This window comes from Marmota monax, unplaced genomic scaffold (genome assembly GCF_021218885.2).
Source record: "Marmota monax isolate L192 unplaced genomic scaffold, Marmota_monax_Labrador192_F-V1.1 WCK01_AAM20220418_F8-fsc00014, whole genome shotgun sequence".
In the NCBI taxonomy this organism is placed as follows: Eukaryota; Metazoa; Chordata; class Mammalia; order Rodentia; family Sciuridae; genus Marmota; species Marmota monax.
The window spans coordinates 3,184,716-3,204,723 of record NW_026695222.1 but is presented as its reverse complement, the minus strand read 5'-3'; the positions used below and the strand labels follow the sequence as shown (position 1 = coordinate 3,204,723).

At 41.2% G+C, this 20,008-nt stretch overlaps 2 protein-coding genes across 7 annotated transcripts in view; one reads left to right on the top strand and one right to left on the bottom strand.

The window, feature by feature from the left end:
• The window catches only part of Slx4ip (SLX4 interacting protein), a 191,895-nt gene extending 183,990 nt beyond the window's left edge, over nucleotides 1-7,905 (top strand). For 4 of the 5 annotated variants that reach the window (XM_046433556.2, XM_058575570.1, XM_058575568.1 and 1 more), the window contains 2 exons: nucleotides 1,490-1,590; nucleotides 2,886-7,905. In XM_046433556.2, the coding sequence (XP_046289512.1) occupies nucleotides 1,490-1,590; nucleotides 2,886-3,600 (816 nt within the window). In that variant the 3' untranslated portion in view covers nucleotides 3,601-7,905. The remainder of the gene's footprint in view (nucleotides 1-1,489; nucleotides 1,591-2,885) is intronic. The other variant, XM_046433554.2, reaches the window with a different exon arrangement.
• A 9,718-nt stretch (nucleotides 7,906-17,623) lies between these two features.
• Nucleotides 17,624-20,008, bottom strand: part of Jag1 (jagged canonical Notch ligand 1) — a 36,516-nt gene continuing 34,131 nt past the window's right edge. For both annotated transcript variants that reach the window (XM_046433341.2, XM_058575567.1), the window contains one exon: nucleotides 17,624-19,905. In XM_046433341.2, the coding sequence (XP_046289297.1) occupies nucleotides 19,448-19,905 (458 nt within the window). In that variant the 3' untranslated portion in view covers nucleotides 17,624-19,447. The remainder of the gene's footprint in view (nucleotides 19,906-20,008) is intronic.

Genomic DNA, 20,008 nt, shown 5'->3' with positions numbered 1-20,008 from the left:
CTTCTTCCAGCCTTGGGGAATTTACATCATTCCTAATAGCAAAAGGCTTTCTGGTTCCCACAGAGTTGTTCAAAGCCTGACTCATGCTCCTTATGTTAATTGTTCAGCTCTGAAAATACAGCACTTACAGGGTGTGGTTATAAGGGGGAAATCTACTGTACTTATAGGGCATGTTTAGAAGTGTTTCACACATAAATCTCTATTGCTCCCAATCTCTTGTCAAAGTTAAAGTGTCTCTCTAGCTCCCTCCCCCCACCAACTCTGATTTAACTTTTAATTCCCCCCACACACACTCTTTATCAACTATTAAATTTAGGGAACAGAAAACCAAAAAGGAAATGCATCAAAATGCAGTATAATCCAATAAAGCCTGTAATACTCTGTTCACTAACTATTAAAACTAGATATGACTGAGTGACATCTGCCTGGGCCTAAAGTCATCAGCACTTTTGACAAGTAAATGTTTCTGGTAACTCAGTGGTATGGACAGTGACTGGGTAAAGCCCATCACATCCACTTGGAGAATACCCAGGCTTAATACTAATGGCTGCCTTCTCCCAGGATCCCTGGGCTGTCACTGCTAATTCCCATGTAAGCCTAAATAAAGCAAAGACTTTTTGATAATCAACTAAAACAATTCTTTGTGGAAGGAACATTTTTCTGGAATTTTCATGGGGAAGAATACTTAGTGTCCCAGAAAAAGAGACATTAACACCTTGTCTGGCTTATCTACTTGCATACAAAGGTCAGTGTTGGCAAAAGTTGAGAAACTTTTACAATTGTGTCCTTACAATGTTTCCATTGGTATGTGAAATCATAGGCTGATAATCTCTTCATTATAAAATAAAAAAAAATAAAGACTACAATAGTAGTTAGAATAAGAGGGAAATTCCTGGGTTTCTTAGTAGCTAAGAATGACAAACTCTAGTTTTGAAGCTACCAATATTAAAAAGCTCAACTCTTGAAATAGTCTTGAGGGTTACAAAGGAAATAGGTAATATTTCTATTTTTTTATTAGAGCATTACACTTATACACAATATTTATATTTCTGCAAATGGAGAAAATGTGGGGAATTCTCAGAATTACCAGGGTACTGCACACCGTACCACCAAGTCTTCTCAAAAACTTGCTGCAGCCTGGCTCATTGATTCTGGGCTTTTGTCACAATTCGGACCAGAGAGAGATTAGATATTGGCCAAGAGTTACTGATGGCTTGTAATCAACATCCTTTACATGACAGTTTTCTGTGTTTGTGGTACATATTAGTGCATGAAATGTGTAGACTGGGAGTCCAAAAGAAGTTGTAATTTACCAGAAAGTCCTAGATAAAAAAAAAAGAAAAAAAGTTAAAATAGCCTGTAACACTAAGCAGTTTCATTTAGTCTTTACAAAAATAAATCTGTTCATCTGGGCATTCAGAGTGTAACTGTTTTCTCTCATATTCAGCTAATAGATTTCTGGTTGAACCTTTGTTATCTTTTGGAATAGACAGAAAGAGCTCTCCACGGAGTGTCTGATTATTTTGCTGAGTGTGCTGAGAGTCTACTTCCTCCCAGTGCAAAGCTCAAGAGAAATGCTCTGAAACAAATGTAGGTCCAGCATGTTTCATTTTTCTTATTTGTGACTGCCTGTATGGATGGATGGATAATGTGAAATATGGAATTAAACAAGAAGGCATGGAGTGTGGAGACCAGAGCTTGGCTGGCACTGATCTTGCCCTGGGTCTCACACTTGCCCTTCCCACCCTCTTGACACTATTTTCTTTGCTCTCTGGACAGTGGGGGTAGAGTCCTTGCTTCATAAGTGTGTTGCAAGGAGTAATTAATTGCAAGCTCTTTGAAGATGAAAAGCACCTGCTGGTGGTGTGTTTCATATAACTTTCAGGGTGACTACAGACAGTCCTTAAAAAATACATTTCTTTTCTAAGATGCTTGTTCTAACTTTAATATAATGATAGTAATCCTTGTTATTATATGTTATTATATATATGAAATACATATATATGTATATATGTTTGTATATACACACAAACACACACATACATGATTCCACCCTAAAGCTTAGTCAGAATACATATCTGAGCTCCAGTGTTTTGACTTTCATTGTTAAGGAAATTTCTTGCCACTCACAGATTTCTTGCCATACTTCTTGCTAAAGATAATAAGGTCTTTAGTCTCTAAATTTTCCTCACACAGTTTCTGTCCTGCCCCTCAAATTTTTACAGTCAGAATGAAGTTTACCTTGTCTACTGAGTATTCTGTAGAGAAAGGAGTTAGATTTGCATTCCCCTCTCATGCTGGCTGTCTGAAATTTTTTTTCAAGTGCTATTAACTGAGTCTGATTCTTGTATGGTTAATGAACAATCGTGACACCAACTAAATGGTAGTTATATTTGAATAATACCTTGAAATGGCCTGAGAATAATTTCAGAAAATTTTACTCACAAACTGAGTAAACTTTTTTTTCCTCACAAATTAAATTGTGTGTATGCATATTTGTTCATAGGTACACTTGCATAGCATAAGCTTTGGATATATTTGAGCATCAACTCCTAGAAAAAAAAAATCAATGCATCATACATAGGCAGTATTTACTCTTAATATCATTGAAATGAATACCTATTTGCCTTAGTTAAAGAGAACTCCATTGATGATACAGATCAAAAAGCATAACATAACCTAGTATAATGAAAAATGTAGAGATCATTGCTTAACACACTCTTAGGGATTTTTCTAGATTTCCTGGGGAGACAGGGAGAAGGCAGGTAGCACATACCACTTGTTGCGGGTGAGGGAATGTGAGGGAGGGGGAATTTGAAGAAAACTGTGCCATTATAGCTTTACACAGTGTAAAATCTTTGTTGTTGTTGTTGTTGTTGTTTTAGTGCGAAAAGAACAAAAGCAAAAAGTAACGTGAAGAGCAAATCACAGACCAGCAGAGACATTGTGGGAACATCTAGTGACTCAGTGATTGCGGAGGTAGCAAGGAGGAGGGATGATGGTCAGGCCTCATCAGAATCCACAGGACAAGCAAAGGATTACATAAAGGCAGCTGAGTGCCACCAGAGGCTTCCTGTTCAAAAGCTGGAAAATGTTAATCAGACCCAGCCAGAAGACACTAGCAGCCAGCAAAAACCTCATCCTGGGGAGCGGTCAAAGACAGGGCTTCTAAGCAGGAGCCCTGTCTATAGCTGTGAGTCAGCATCACCAGGTCCAAAGCAAAGTCCACGAGTAGCCAAAACACAACAGAAACGCAGGAACTGCGGCTCTGCGGAAGACTTCGACCACCACAAGAGAGTTTCTCTTGGAAGTGATCGATTAGTCCCAGGAGAAATAATACTGGAGAAAAGCACAGCTGTCAATGTTTTGCCAATTTTAGAGTTGTCAGATCCGGGGTTACTTTTGAAACAAGATTTGGCAAAAACCATGTCTAAGGAAGAGTTGCATGTTTTGGAAAATCTCCCCTCCAGACATCTTATAAAAAATAACCCAAGGCAGGCACAGCAAACGGGCTCAGCCACAAACACTGAAAGATCATCTGCAATTCAAGGCAGCCCAACCAAGAAAAGAAAGAAATTGCAAAGGATTGCAAAGTCATAGTTGAGGATAATAGTAGCCAAATATGTGACAAGAGCGCCAACATGTATAGATGCTGAGACTTAAAAGGAATTTGTTAGAAAGATTTTGTTTGTTTGTTTCTATCTTTATCACAATATTGGGGATTAAAACTAGGGTTTCGTACATGCCAGGAAAATCCTCTACCAATGAGCTGCATCCTCAGCCTTCCAAATAGCTGGGATTATGGGCATGTACCACCACGCCTGGCAAAATGATTATTTTAAATAAAACAGTACATATCCACATTGGGGTTTGCTTTCCAGCAGTCACCTTCAGGAGGCTATCTGTTTATTCTAATAATGCTCTCTTTTCATCATACTTTATAACTGTCTTCAGAAATTGTATTGATAAAGAGCCATCCACCTTGGTGGAGAGGAGACTATTTGTGCAAGGACTGCATGAAGAAACCAGTCACATGTTCCTCCTTGACATTACCATGCAGACCTCATGATGGGACACATGAAGACAGTGCCTCGTGCTATAGTTAAGTTCTAGGGGTATAGTGGATCCTCCTGCTCCTCAGCTTCAGAAGGGGGCAGTGAAAGAAAAAGCCAGTGGTTCTAAACCACTGGGACCAGCATCATTGGAAACATGAATTAGAAATGTGGGTGTCAAGCCCCACCCCAGACCTATAGAATGAGAAGCTCTTGGTGACTCTAAAATATGCCGAAGCCTGAGAACCACTGGACTAATTGAAGTCTCCTTCATGTTTATTTCCTCCAGCCTGGCTCCCATGGCCTCCAGCTCATCAGCTGGGGCCACGTGTGGACATGTACACCCTCATATTCCCTCAAACTTATAAAACACCTGGGTTCAGTGTATGAGTCACTCTGTTCCCAGATTCTACAGTATGACAGCCACAGCATCGAGGGAGCTGTTACTTATGCTTATAATTGCCGGAAGTTTACGGATAATTTATCCCAGCATTAGAGGAAGAAATGGGAGAGACTTGCTCTTACTTGTAGCTCAGGCCTATCCCTGTCCCTGCCCTTTCTTCCACCTCTAAGATTTTGGTTAGGTTCAGGACAGACCAGAACCCAAGAGGAAGTCAGTGACCAATGTTTAGTTTCCCATTTGGAAGTCTTCACAGGCAATTTAAGTTTCTTCTCTGGTCTCACAACTTACTCTTAAAAAGATTAGAAGCTTGTGGTGGGGATTGTGGCTCACCTAGCATGTACGAGGCCCTGGGTTCGATCCTCAGCACCACATTAAAAAAATAAATAAATAAAATAAAGGTATTGTGTCAACTACAACTAAAAAAAAAAAATACTTATAAAAAAAAATAAGAAGCCTAAGAGGAGGTCAACCTCAGAAATATAAGAACCCTAAGAGGTCAACCTGGAAGTTTAATCTGGACCTTACTTGTTCAGTAGAAGATGGAACTTCAGGACTGTTCACCTTAAACACTTCAAGAATAAAATCACAGTTGTTTCTGAGAAACAGATTTCTGAAAGGTATTTGAAATACATTACCAAAAAGCACCTTATGAAGAAAAATCCTGCTGATAGCAGTGGCACACACCTATAATCCTAGTGACTCAGAGGCTGAGGCAGGAGGATCTCAAGTTCAAGGCCAGCCTCAGCAACTTAAGGAGGCCTTAAGCAACTTAATGTCTCAAAATTAAAAAATAAGAAGGACTGAGAATGTAATTGTGGTAAAGTGCCCCTGGATTCAAGCCCCAGTACAAAAAAAAAAAAAAAAATCTTTGTGATTGGCTTCATGTGATTATACCTGATAAGACTTATAAACTTAGTTACTTCCAGATTAGTCAAAGTCAAGATTAGACAAGATGATAGTCTGAGATCTAGGTGAAGCCTCTTGTTACAGGGCTTTGGTTCACAATGTTAAAGAATGAAGCATTCACTCAATTTCATCCAAAAGTAGGAAAGAAATCTTATTCAAAGACCACCAATGTATCTTTTTCTGCTTACTAACAGGTGTTCCTTTGAAGTAGCATCTCCCTTATATAATAAGGAAAATCAAGGGTATTCCCCAAAGTGTTAAAATTAGCAAAGAAAGCCCAATAAAATAAAAGAAAATAGCATGTGAGTGCTATTAATGCTCTCCAATTGCAAACTCTCTCTCCCAGTATCTGCTTTCCCCACTTGGATTATATTGAATGAAGCCCACCCAAAGGAAACCATATCTGAGAGCACCATTGTGGGTCATGAAGTTCAGTTATGGTCAGAAAGCCTGGCTGCTGGATGTAGATGCTGTTGCTTTGTTGCTCTGGTGTTACAACATTGACCTGGAAACCTGTCCTCTTCCTGCACCCCTAAGACCCAACATAGCCCTTCCCACTGTGTCCTTTCTTTTCCCACCTGTTTCCCTTGTCATAATAGATTCCAATCTAAGAATTCTAAATAGGTGAAAAGGGAGCCCAACAGAATGCTAATAACCTCAGTGGAGCTGACTCTGTTTATACAGTAGGGTTCGACTCTCAGAATGAAAACTGCCTAAGAAGGTATTTCATCAGTTAACCTGGGCTTGATGGTTAAGGCCAAACTTAAAATGATTTTCTTTCTAGAAAAGTCTTGGCTTGAGTGTTTATTATATTTGGAGAAAACACAATTCATGAGATCTAATAAGGAAAATAGCAACTTTGTGTTATAGATAGATGTGGTCTTTCTCAGACTTCACACACAATGGGTTCACAGCCCCAGCCCCTTTTATATTTTGAATCTTGCTAAGTTACTGAGGCTGGCCTCTTACTTGTGATCCTCCTACCTCAGCCTCTGGAGTCACTGGGATTATGGGCATGGGCCACCACACCTGCCTTAAATAACATTTTAATAGGTGTATTTTTTTTCCCCTTTAACATTCACAAGCAAGGAAGGTCTGGCAAGGCAAAGAGAAATATGCATATACTATCTAGACAAATATGCATATAATGTGTCAAATACAAAGGAGCAAACATTTATGGAGAATGGAGTGTGTGCAGCAATTTTTTAGTTCCCTTTTTTTAAATATTCAAGGAGTGTGGAAAGTATTGCATTTTTTAAAAAAGGCTTTGGGGCTGGGAATATAGCTCAATGGTAGAGGAAGCACTTTTCGTGTGCAAGGCGCAAGATTTGATCCATGGCATCACACACACACACTCAGAAAACCCCTCTTTATTTTGATTTATGGAGAATATGGCTTATCTCTGAATGAAATATCCCAAAATATATTCTCGGGACAACAATGGGATCACAGCATAATTGTTTTCTTTTTGCTATCATGTTTAGATTTTGGCATGGACTGTTGTGTATATTGATGGCCTTTGATTTCAGAAAGAGCTTGGCGAGGGCAGGCACATAGGGGAAGGAAATCTCTGCCCAGGAGAATGGCCTGGATTCAGTGTCCCCACTCCGAGTTTCCTTAAGCTCTTTGGCAGGCCCAACTGTAATATTTCCACAAAACTGTAGTGAGTGGCCCTCCCTTGAAGTAACCAGCCGCTTTCCTAAGAGCCAAAAATTCTCTCTTCAGCGTGCTATGACTTGAATATGGAAATCATCTTAATTTCTTCTTTTTTCTTATGAGGAAATTTCCATGCTTGGTTTGTCAAGACAAGAGAGTTCATTCCTTCATATTGAAACACTAATGAATTGAAACATGTTGAAGCAAGTAAAAAAATCAAAATTAAGCTGGTTTCTCTTAAATAGTTTAAAGCCTTCCTTAGTATAAAATAAATTAAGCATTGTAAAATGAAGTTAATTCAGGTAATTATTCAGTGCAGAAGTCTAACCATATATATCATTGGTATTGTAATTTCAGGGTATAATTAAATTATCTGAAATCTGCAGAACTCCCTCTAATTTGGTCTCTATATTTATTTAACAAGACAGGGAACAAATATATGTCAATATGCAGCATAACAGAGGGAACTTGAATGGCTGAAATTATCTTTAATTATCTAGAGTTACTCAGTACCAGTCCGGAATAAGTTTAATCTTGCAGCCTCATGTTACCATATTTCATATTAGCTTGTAAATGCTATTATAGCTCCTTATCAAAAATTTTGATAACTTAAGCAAAAATCAGTAAAACCATGCATTTGTCCTTTGAAGCATCTGATGGGGTGCCTGCAGGTGTGAATTTTATAGATCCCTAGAATAACTATTCAGTTGAGTTAGAAAGCCAAACACTGCCATAATCACCAGGTGAGCTCTTTTTTCCCTATCAGTTTTCTCATTTGTTTTATTCTAAACTGTTTAAATAGTTTGAATAGTTTTCTAGGTGATGAAACTATGTATGTAGTGAAAATGTACCTGTTTTATAAATAAAGATAAAAAATTGTCTTGAAAATTGTAACTTTTTCTTTTCTTTTTTCAAAAATAAGTGAATCCCCAAGGAATACACATCCAAAATACCCTTTTCTGAACATGTTGAAGTATGTCCTATTGGTAAGAAACATTTTCCTTCTAGAAACAGTTCTTAGGTTTTGAATGCTTTGTTTAAATAGTTCAAAGGAGCCATTTGAACCATTGGTCCTGAAGATTTAGGTATGGAAAACCTAGTGTGATACGATGGAATTAATTGACCCATAAGATTTGGGGGTGATCCTTACAGTGTTTATTTGTTCCTACTTCAGCTTCCCACTGGGAGCTAAGAAAGATCTCTTGGGGGGTGGGGGGTAAAGTTCATGACCTTAACTCCTTTCCAGAAAACGCCGACATTCCCCAAGTGGATTCATTTCCATTTTCTTAAGTGGATCTAGTCCTTATTCAGGACTGATAAAACCCTGGGCCAACTCTTTTCTACACTGCTTTTTATTTTAGTATCCCAGGCTTCTCTGGTGCTGTGCATGACTTCCAGAAGGATTTCAATATCAGTTGGAAGAATACACTTATATAGATGGGCCTGGAATGCTAAGAATGGCTACAAATGATGAAGCATAGTCCATTTCTCCTTAGCATTTTGGTAATAATGATCGCTCACCATGTGGCCTAATCCACAGGAATGATGCCCTGCTTGGGGTATGGAGCTTGGCTCAGGATCTGGCGACTGGATAATAGCATGGTGCTTACAAGCCACAAACCCTGTTTCCTACCTTAGCTGCCACTTTGCCATTAATTGGTTTTATATGTTTGGGAACAAGTCACTTAGCCTTTTAGGCCTCATATTGTTCATCTGTCAAAGTTATCTAATATTTTAAGTGCCACCCACGGCTATTAGAGAACTGAGGTAAACATACCACTCTGATGTATTAATTTCTCCATTTAAAAATGATTCTCTATCCTAGCTTCACATCAAAATCACCTAAGTAGCTTCTGGTTCAATCCAAATCCCTGAGTTTAGGCCCCGGCATTGGGATTTTTAAAAGCCCTCAAAGAACGATTCTCATGTGATTCCACAGTTATGAGCTGTCCTTTAGAAAGTGTGCAATGTGTGCATGTAAATACTGGCTGTTAAAAGAGACAGGTTTACTCAGAGCTGAGTGTGCATTGATAGAGGGGTTTTCTGCAATGTAACTATACCTACTTACTATATTTTAAAAGAAGAGCAGGAAAGGTTTGGGGGACAAGGTATCAGTTCATAGACAGACCCTTTAGTCATACAAAGAGTTGCATTTCATTTTCTTCCAAGGCTCCTCTGTATCTGCTCTAAGCATCTGAACATACCATCTTGTCTTGCCAACATTGAGAAATTGTTACCCTCATTCAGAAGGTGAGTTTTTAAAACACCTAAATAATTGTCTGAAATTTTTACATAAACCTCTGGGGTTTGCCTTTGATCCATGATCATTAATATCATTAATAGGCACTCTAGAAGTGCGTGTGAATCTCAAGTTAGTGTTTGGCAGGCCAGTGGAAGAATGAACGCTTTTAAAATAGTTTGGCTCAGAAAGCACATCTGAAATAACCCTGTGGGAAAATCAGGAGAATTTCTCATCCTCCAAAGGATTACCTAGGATGAGATACTGACCTTGTATTTTAAGTTCAGTTACATTTCTTAAAACCTCATTCATTACTCAGCCTAATTTATTTTAGGGGATGAAATAGGCTGTGAGAGGGGACTCTGCGATGATGTACAGTCCTTCGACTTGCTTTTTGTGGGCTGCACAGCTCCCAAAAGATTTTTATCATTCATATATATATATATATATCTATATATATATATATATATATAGATAGATAGATAGATAGATAGATAGATATAGATACAGATATACACACACACACTTTTAAAAAAGAAAAAAGACCAGCCTCTTCACGAGATTTACTACAGCTTCTCTCTGAAATGAGAGCCGAAGACTTCTTTTCAGGCTCTAAGCAATCAAAACCCCAGAAGGCTGAGGGTGTGCAGGGCGAGCAGAGTGCTGACCTCTGCCGGGGGAGAGGTCAGTTCAGCACACAAGACTCAAAGGGGAGGAAGAAAAAGCAACTCTGCAGCAGGGAGTTTGACTTGCTTTAAGGCAGAAGAGCTTTCATAAATGAGTTTCCAGTCTCCCACGCCCTTTTGCCTGATCTTCTATTAGAAGTCCTGCCTCTGCGCACACACGCACACACACACACACACACACACACACACACACACCACAGCTTCTATTTCCACTCCTTGCCTCACACACATTCCTCTCCTCTCTCCCTACCTGCCTCTGGAACTGAGGGTAGACTGGCAGACCCTGCTCCAGAGGAAGCAGGTGGAGGATTGACAGGGAATTTTTCTAGGCCCAGTGGCTCTTAAGCCTTTTCAGTTCCTCCTTCACATGCTTGGCTGGTGAGAAGAACACAGAAGGCTCTTTCCCAAACCTACTGTGGGTGCCTGGGAAGGGTCATACTGGCTCATCCATTCCTGTTGTCAGAGAGAGAAGGTGGGATGGTAAATCAGAGCGACCTCCAGCCAGGATGTGGGAGCCTGGGCTGGGCGTTTGGGATGTTTCCCAGGAGGAGGAGCCTGGAAAAGCCTTCCTGTAAGGATGCCAAAGGCTTGTGAAACAGCAGCATGGCTTTATTTGTATATTCTCCTTAAAATGCTGCCCTAGCCAGCCTTTTCCCAGTGCTGCTCTTCTCAGCGGGGTGACCATTTAGAAACAGTGGAGACCACACGGGCAGATCCCAGGGCATTTGGGTAAATGCTCTCAGGTGGCTGGCCAGAGAGAAGTGTCAATCTGAAAGCACTTCTGGAAACCAGTGCTATCTGCAGAGATGCAGGGGATCAGTACTGAAATTGGGGTTCTTGCTTTGAAGCTAAGAATCTCCAACTGGAGGAATGATTTAGATCTCACCTAAAATCTCTGTAAAGGCTCAAAGACAAGCAGACTCTCCATCCATCTCTGAGTTTTCTGGGGGCTGGTATATCAAATCTCATATTCTTCTGGACGTTGGTTGTAGAAAGGACTTTGGCTCTTGTTTTGCATGTTTGTCAGGTCTAATTTCAGGCCCAAATAATATTTTAATAAAGCTAGCTGAACTTGAGAGAAACCTTAACTTTCTGCCAGCTTCTTTTATGACGGCTTAGGCCAGCCGCCCACCACTTGACAGCAATCCTAGGAGAAAGGTAAATAAGAAAGAGAGTTGGGCTTGATATTCAGCCCCTTCTTGGTTCAGAAGCAATGGTCATTGCACAGTGAAGACAGCCAAGGAGGGAAATTCCTTGTAGGGAAAGGCTCCCATGGGAAATACTTTACAAAGTATTTTTGAAATGCCTAACCCACTGAAAACCTCATCAAGAAAACCAGAGTCAAGGGCTGGGGTTGTAATACATTGCTTGCCTAGCACTTGCATGAGGTGCTGAGTTCTGCCACAAAAAGACAAAAAAGAAAATACCAAAGTCAAACATCATCATGTTGTTTCATAAGAATAGAAAACTGGTTCAAGACTATGTTCTGAATTCCTGCAAAGCCAGACACCTGAGCTTACCTCATTTGGCACTAATTTTACATTATAGTGGCTGGGGGGTGGGGAGATAGAAAGAACAGTGTTCTCATTCTCATTATTTGCAGGCTATAGTCCCGCTATCTATACTGGCAGACCACACACTGTTGTGGAATTTAATTGGGCACCAAGTCCCCCCCCCTTCCGCCCCCAGTCCTTTAGTTCATTCTTGTCTTGAATGAGCTGTTTTTTTCTGCTACACTGGTAGCAAGTACTGAATTGATCAAGAAAAAAGCCGACAATTTGTATAGTCACAAGCAAATATAGCATCTACACGTGACATGGGCTGGTACAATTCCCTTTGTAGGAGGCCTGTATTGGTGTTCTATCACTGAACAACAAATTACCATAAACCTAATGGCTTAAAACACACACGTTTATTAACTCATGGTTTATGACATTTTTAGCTGGGTTCTCTGCTCCAGAATTCATAGGCTAAAATCAGGACGTCAACAAGGCTTCCTTCTCCTCTGCAGTCTCCAATAGAGAAAAATCTGCCCAAGCTTCCTTGTATTATTAGCAGAACTCAGTTTTGTACACTTATAGGACTAAATTGTCTTGCTGGCTCTAGGCCAGGGATTTCCTAGAAGCCATGCTCAGGTCCTTGCCACATGGACTCCATTTCATTCATGGAGAAAACTGCATTGCCTTGAATCTGTTTCACACCTTGAATCTTCTGATTTCTGAGACCAAACAAAACTCTGTTTTTGAAAACCTCCTTCGCTTAGTCACCTCCAACTGACTAAGCTGTATTTGAAGACCTATTGATTTGGGACTTGGGACTTATAAAACCCCTATACTGAGGTATCTGGATTAGTATTTGAATAACCAGGGGCCAGGAATCTTTACAGGGCCTTACTTAGTTATTGAGGCTAGTCTTGAACTTGAAATCCACCTGCTTCAGCTTCCCAAGCCACTGGGATTTCAAGTGTGCACTATTGTGCCTAGCAGAGGCCTAGTATAATGGTGAGAAAGTAGACTGTCATTGGAATCTAGAGACTTCCTTAATCTTTTAATGGACTCTTGTATCACAGGCTGCTTAGAGAAAACTAATAGCAATTTTCTTTCATCTTCTTGCATCCTTTTTCATGAATACTAACAGTGGCACATGTTTGTTTTTCACCACTACAGATAAGGAAACTGAGGCACAAAGAATTTTGGAAAATTTACCAGTAAGTAGCAGAGGCCCCAGAATCCAGGTCTGTCCAACCCCCAAAGCCCAGAAACTGTTGTCAAGCTGCAAATTTTTGGAGAAAATTCCAAAGTAGGAATTGGGAAGGAAGAGCTGTAATAGGAATCCAGGAGGTCTGGCATGACCCTGCCCACTGGGCATACAGTTTGGCTGTGCACACCAAAAAGATGAAAGAAACAGTCAAGCAACAGGTTAGGCCCACATGGAGGCAGAACACTGGAGGAAATGCACACAACTTCTTTTGTAACTGCATGACGGCCAAGACTACACAGGTACTTTTCCTGTTTTGTGCAAACCTGTATGTTGTTTCACATGTGTGCTTTTCCTTTCTTTTCTTGAATTCCCTGAAAAGTACTTCTCAAAAAAACATCTCTTCAAAGACAAAGGAGCCTCTTGAAGGTATCTGATTGTTCATGTTCTGAATTGGGAAGGTTCATTGTTTCTGTCTCCATGGATGGAGTCTTTCTAAGTCATTGGGCATAGGCGCCTCAGTGCAGAGGGAAACTTCTGCACAGTTTTGGCCTACCTTCCCAGACATAATAAATACGTTAAATTGTGGAATATTTTCTAATCCGTTGAAGCTGGGGACAAGGGAGTAGCTTTGGGGGTGGGGGGTGTTAGGTGGAGGAAGCAAAGCTGCCCACAGGTAGTTCTAGGAACTCACATGAGTCTCTGCTGGCTCAGGTGCACACTGGATGTGGGAAACTTCATCATTTTTAAGCAGTTTAGATTTTAGTATTTTTAAATGCTCAGGTGATTTTTTTTCCAAGATAATCTGGAAAGAAACTGCCAGGAGAAACAGGTATGGTCAGGGGATGTGGGATGAGACCTAATGGTTAATTGCCCTTACCTGACACTGGACAGGACCCTTGTACCTGGCTCTTAGATCCTGAGAGCAGCACTGCTGTCCTGAAAACACCCATTAATTGGGAGTACATGTGAATACAGGGAGGAGGAGGAGGACCTGGGGGGGCTGTTGATTTCCTTTCCGAACCCCTTTTCCTGCAATTCATTTTCTAAATTCAATGAAGCAGAATCTAAAAAGGAAATCTGAAACTTCCCAAGAACAAAGGAGCAACCCACAAAGGAATGGGCTTAATCTGCCTTTGATTCAGAAATCCCCTATTGCTCCACGATTTTAAAAGATGCCACTTTCAGCCAGGCGTGATGGCACACACCTGTAATCCCAACTACTCTGGAAGCTGAGGCAGAAGGATCATAAGTTCAGGGCCACTCTGGGCAATTTAGCAAGACCCTACCTCGAAATAAAAGGGGCTGGGGATGAGGCTCAGTGATAGAATGCCTCTGGGTCCAATCCCCAATACCATAATAAAATAAAATAAACACACACCAGATTCTACTTTCTAAGTGAAACTAGCTCAGATCAATGACATTGTCTTTGTGGCAGGTCCCTGAAGCCTCCCTTGAGCCTTTGCATCTGTTTTTGTTTAGTGCTGATCTCTCAGTGCTTCACTTTTTAAAATCATGCCCAAGGCAGGATCCAGGCACAAACCTGGCAAATTCCCAGACAAGGCAGAAAACACAGCAGCCCAGGAAGCAGGATCCCCAGGGTCTAGCCTAGCTGTTGCTAACTGAATGAGCAAATCTCTGAACCCCTCTAGACCTCAGTTTCTCTGTCTGGGAAAGTAGTGGAGGTTGGGATCCTTTGATAAGTAACATTCCTGATTGCATTACTTTTCAGTGAATTCAAGGAAAAGGCTTTTCAATTGCACACATCTCAGCAAGGATGAAACAAAGTACTTTACTCTTTGAGTGCAAAATAGCCGAGTGTTCATTAGGAAGCCAGCTACAGAGGTGTTTCCCTCTGGATCACCGAGGAGCCCCACCAACATGCCAGGAGAGCTCTCCTTTAAAACAAAGCTGTTTCTTTCATGTTGCTGGCATCTATGTTTGTTCTGTGGATAATTCAACCCTGGGTGCCCTGCTGGGGGAGGGCAGAGGGTGGATTGAAGGCTGTGGGCAGACTTCCACTCAGAGTTCTTATTGGAGTTAAGAGCCTTTACTCTTCAAGTTAATGTTCCTGACTTGCATATCACAGGTTAATACTGGACCCATGCATAATGATACATAATTTGAGACTTGTAAAAGCTGCCTTGGACTTGAAAGAAACACATTCTTTGCCAGGAGAGCCCTGCATGCAAGAGCAAGTAATACAGGTAAAGTGTATATCCAAAGCAAGGGAGCCGCGCCCTTTTGACAGGATCTCAGAAGACACCATTCAGGGTTAGGCCCCTCAGCTCCCAGGCAGCTTTCCTGCTGCAGCCCCACAAGCACCCCTTGGCCCCGACTTGCTCTTAATTTTAACAACCATTGGAATGCAATTGTTTTCAAAGGGAAATTCGTTATTTTTAATATACCCTGAAATATCTCATGGATTTGAGGTGATGCAACAAGATTGCCCTAATGGTTTCTTTGTTTTTAAGACTTTTGGGGCCAGAACCCTAAAGAACTGCCTTGAGGCACCCTTCTACCTCAGATAACCAAGCTGTTTGTTGGCATTGTTGGAGACTGACATGGCCTAAGCCGGGCTGTTTAGCTGCTTGTGGGGTGGAAAAAAAATGTTAAGAAAAATAATTGTTGTTTTTGCAAACTATCTATTTAAAAACAGAACCTCAGGAAGCAGATTTCTGTTCCAATGCTTGGATGAATCAGAGCTTACAAAGTATAAATACACATTAGCAGGAGGCGGCTTCCCATAACCCATGTGCTTGTGTCTTCCCAGATCAGGAACCTCTGAACTCCTGTTTCTCATTCCCAGTAGAGGCAAGAAAGAGACCCACAGTCCAAGCGGAAGTGGTAGAGCATTGCTCAGCCCAAGTTCAAACCCCTGCAGGCCTGTAGGACTTTTTTCTTTAAAAGCAACTTGTTTTTAGCTACAAACTTGCTCACTCTGGGAAAGACAGGTGTAAGCCATTTAGAAAGGTGGGGAAACCACACTCTGGTTCCTTTGGCTCTTTGCTACCTAAGAAATATTACTAAATAAGTTAACTTTGACTCACTGACCCCTCAGATCAGTTAATAAAGATGAAGCACTTAGACCACAACTCGCTCAAGGGGCAATGTAATTATTTTACTTAAAAATGATGTCAGGTGGCAATTTAGCAACAAACTGGCTTCCAGGCTATTTAATTCAGTTTAACAAGGAGGAAAAACATTGTAATTAATGAAGAGCTTGTACTTCAGTACTACAGCAGGGTTGTTCTCAAATTTTACTGCACATAAGCTGAGGAGGACAGGGCAAAGGAGAGAACATGCTGAAAATGCAGATTCCCAGAGCCAACTTTAGTTCAACAGGGTCTTGACCCAGCCTTGGAATATGCATCTAAGAGACCTGCTTGCAGATCATGCTTCTGATCACCAGTCTCACTTGGTTTTTAATCAGTTAAGACGTTTTCAATTCTAGTTCTACACTGTGTAAGTCTAGGGTCTCAGGACAGTTTCCCATCCTAAAACAAATAGCTTCAAGTTAATTCTTTCATGGAGTTTCAGGATATATTCTATAGCCTGGTTTCTGGACTGAAGATTCTTTATCTTCTAGGACCCTTTAAAGAACAGCGAATACTCCTAGGAATGGTACAATCACCAAGTCCCTTCTTTTGCACTCCCAACTCCAGAATAACCAGGGCTCTGTTGCCTGCTTCCTTCTGTCTTCAAAGTTAAAATCCTGGCTTTGAGCCATGCCCACAGGAGCCTGATCTACGCCCTCCTGCTACGGAGAGTGTCCGGACTGCTCGTTAAGACAACACCCGTGAATCCCAAGATCACTTCCCTCCTGGAATGAAGAATTGCAGAGGCTCGTTAAACTTTTTTTTCTTGGCACGAAACCATCTGGCATCTACCCAAGGAATTCTGGGGTCCTGCCGAATCTAAGTTTAGAAACCACCAGAACAAGGTACTGCTTCAGGATGGTATCTGAATCAAGTACAGCTAGTCTGTCTCCTTAAAGGCTTAAAGGGTCCATTCTTCTCCCTTCCCATAACCCCACCTTGCAGAAACCAGCTATCTACCAGCAGATATTGATGACAAAGTATTGCTACACTAAGGCAGGGCGATGTCATGGGAATCCAGACTCATCACTATCCAAGTACTTTGGGCTGCTTCCTCAATGAGCCAAGACACACTGTTGGCCACTCCTGGGGATGTCACAAACTGGTCACTGCTCATACACAAGGAGCCTGGGACACTTGAAGCCTGTCATCCATTATTAAACAAGTTGCCCATCTGAAAACAGTTCCTAGCCTGGTTGGAAAAAATGAGAAAAATCGCCTTTCCTCCAAAGCTGCTTGCCAGTGGGAGCATACTATGAAAACCAGGGCTGGCTGGATGAGCCTGAGAGTCGAAGCACTGGGGAACAGATCTGAGAAGGACAAGCTTTAGCTATCAACCAGAAGCAACAAACAACTCCCAGTGACTCCACGCAGCCACTGGAAACTGTCCATGTGCCTGTCACAACTCATCCCTTGTTGCAGAGGTGCCAGAGGCAAAGCTTCCGTGGTGGCCGGCAGGGCCCCTATCAATATGCCATGGTAGCCTCTGGACCCCAGCAGTCAGAGAACTATAGCTCCTTTGGTGACAGCCAGACCCTGGAACCTCATAGAAGGCCGAACACCTGACACCCCAAAGCTACACAGTGAGACCAGCCGAACACTCAATTCCCAGGGCCAAGGCGATGAGTAAATGGACCCTAACACCAAGAAGCTCCTACTGCACAGCAAGGAAACCACTCCAGTGGGTTAGTGGGCACGAAAGCCACACATAAAGGTGTAGTTTATGACAAGATGTAAGTATTAATCCAAGTAACTGGAGGGAGAAAAAAGAAAGCATTCAATCTCCCTCTTCAGCCCCCAACACCAATTCCAAACTGTTTAAAACCCTTTTAGTGTGGTGGGCGTTTCCCGCGAGTGCTCCCAAACAATTCACCTCCACACTGCAGGCCATTAATCCAGTGGTGTTTATTCAAGCAGTATTCACACTTGCTGTTGAATAACAAGGGAATCAGGCTCCCACAGTTTCAGCTTCACAGCAGCCCCCAAGGTTTTCTGAGAACTTCAGATAAGTTTTGTGGTTGAAAAGCCTTTCAGTTCTTCACTGCTGCCCCTGTCAGTGACAGCCTATTATACCCATTACCAGCACAGACCAGGGGGGTGGCAAAGGCAGACAGCAAAGCGGGCAAAACTATGGAAGCTCAGAAAAGGCCACACTGTTCCAGGTTTTCATACAAAAAATTTAATAAATATTACTTCTCAAAATTTATTGCCAGGAACAACACATCAAATATGCATTTTTATGTTCATATAACACTAATAGGACAATACAAAGTATCTTCACGGTCTCAGTGGTGAACCAACAAGATTACTCTGTTTTATAAGCCTTTTTGATCTTGAACTTTGTAATAGCACTTTGATTTCCTTACTTAAGGCAGGCAGTGTACTCTATGGCAAATCTAAACAGTGATCTTACTGGACATTTTATGGTTCAAGTATTCAACTAGCTTATTAGAATACTCCCTAAATGCAGTAGATTAAAAAAAAAAAAGAAATCAAATCTACAAGTGGTTCAATAGTACATATGAATGGTGAAAAGAAATCAGAATTTACAAAATAAGATTGGTGTGCTTCCAACTTCACACAATTAATTTGATATTTTTAATGATAGTCAACCACTCACATTTTGGCTACATTAAGTCATAGCTCAACTTGTTCCCTTAAACTGCTCTGTAGCAGATCACCTGCCTGTCTCTTTTCAAGTCTAAAGCAGAGGAAAAAAAAAAAAAGGAAAAAGAAAAGAACCTGTTCTAGACTAATTCTCAACTGCCTCGGTCAGTCCTTAAAACGTGTCTTAAAGTGATGCTATAACAGAAGGTGTTTTAACATCTGACGTCGTACAAAAAAAATTCCATCAGTATCCCAGGCACAGAAGCCCATTCTATTGTTTTAAGATAAACTATTTTCAAACACCTTAATTTTGGCTTATAGGCAACACGTAATGAGAAAATAAGTTCAAAAAAAAAAAAAAAAAGCCATACGCTTACAATGCTATCAAAAACCTTCAGTTCTAAACACATACATATAAATAAAAAGGAATGATGTTTTAAGGCTCTTGATTATTAAGTTAATAAATCAAATATACACAGTGATTAATACAAAAAAGAATTATTTACATAACTATACAAAAATTCTACTTTTGACACATTTTTCCTCTTTAAATTCTTCATTTTACCAGCAACTGCTGACATCAAAGGCCCCCCCCTCCCCCAACAACAAAAATACAATAAAAAAAATAAATAATAAACTCATTTGTGATAGTTGCTGTGGTTCTGAGCTGCAAAGGCACTTTCAAATACAGAACTATTTGTACGTCATCATAAAACCAATATACAAAAACAACTCAAGAGTCAATAAATATAAATAAAACTATGATCCTAAGACTGCATCACCATTAGGACATCTGGCAGAAGTGGAAGCTCAAGGACTAGGGGCCGGGCAGTGTCCTGGGAGCCTGATCCGCAATGTCGGCTGCAGGGGAACGTACACCGGGGCACTTTTGACTAGTTTTTGCATAGCTGTGAGATGCAGCGCTCGATTTCCCAGCCAACCACAGAAACTACCATTGCCAGTGTAAGCCAGCTTGTCGAAACTTAAATTAACACAGGGATTCTAAGTCAACAGCCTCAGACTCAAATGACACAACAGTTTAAAGAACTACGAGCCCCGAGTGCCCTCAGACTCTACCTAGCGGCGGCAGCACCTGCTGTCTGCTATACGATGTACTCCATCCGGTTTAAGCTTTGGGCACTTTCCAAGTCTCTGTTATCTTGTTTGTTTGTCCAGTTTGGGTGTTTTGTCGGCGTGCCATTGGGGGCCTTCTCCTCTCTGTCTACCAGCGTGTACGCCGGCTGCTTGGCAAACCGGGCTTTTTGCTGGTGTTTATCCATGTCATCTTCTTCAACTTCAGAGTTGTGTGTCCTTATTTTAGACATTTTGGAGTTTTTGTTCTCGTAATCCTTGATGGGCACCGTATTGGCTCCATGCTTCTCAATGGGGTTTTTGATCTGGTTCAGCTGCTCCCGCACATTGTTGGTGGTGTTGTCCTCGGAAGCAGAGTGAGTGTGGCTGCTTGGCTTCCGCCGCTTCCGCAGGCACCAGTAGAAGGCCGTCACCAAGCAACAGACCCAAGCCACTGTTAACACAGAGCTCAGCAAAGGAACCAGGAAATCTGTAAGGCAGACATAAGAACCAATTAACTCAAAAAAAAAAAAAAAAAAAAAAAGCCTTCAACATGGGAACAAAAGAATACAAAGAGTGGTTCTCCTGTCCTT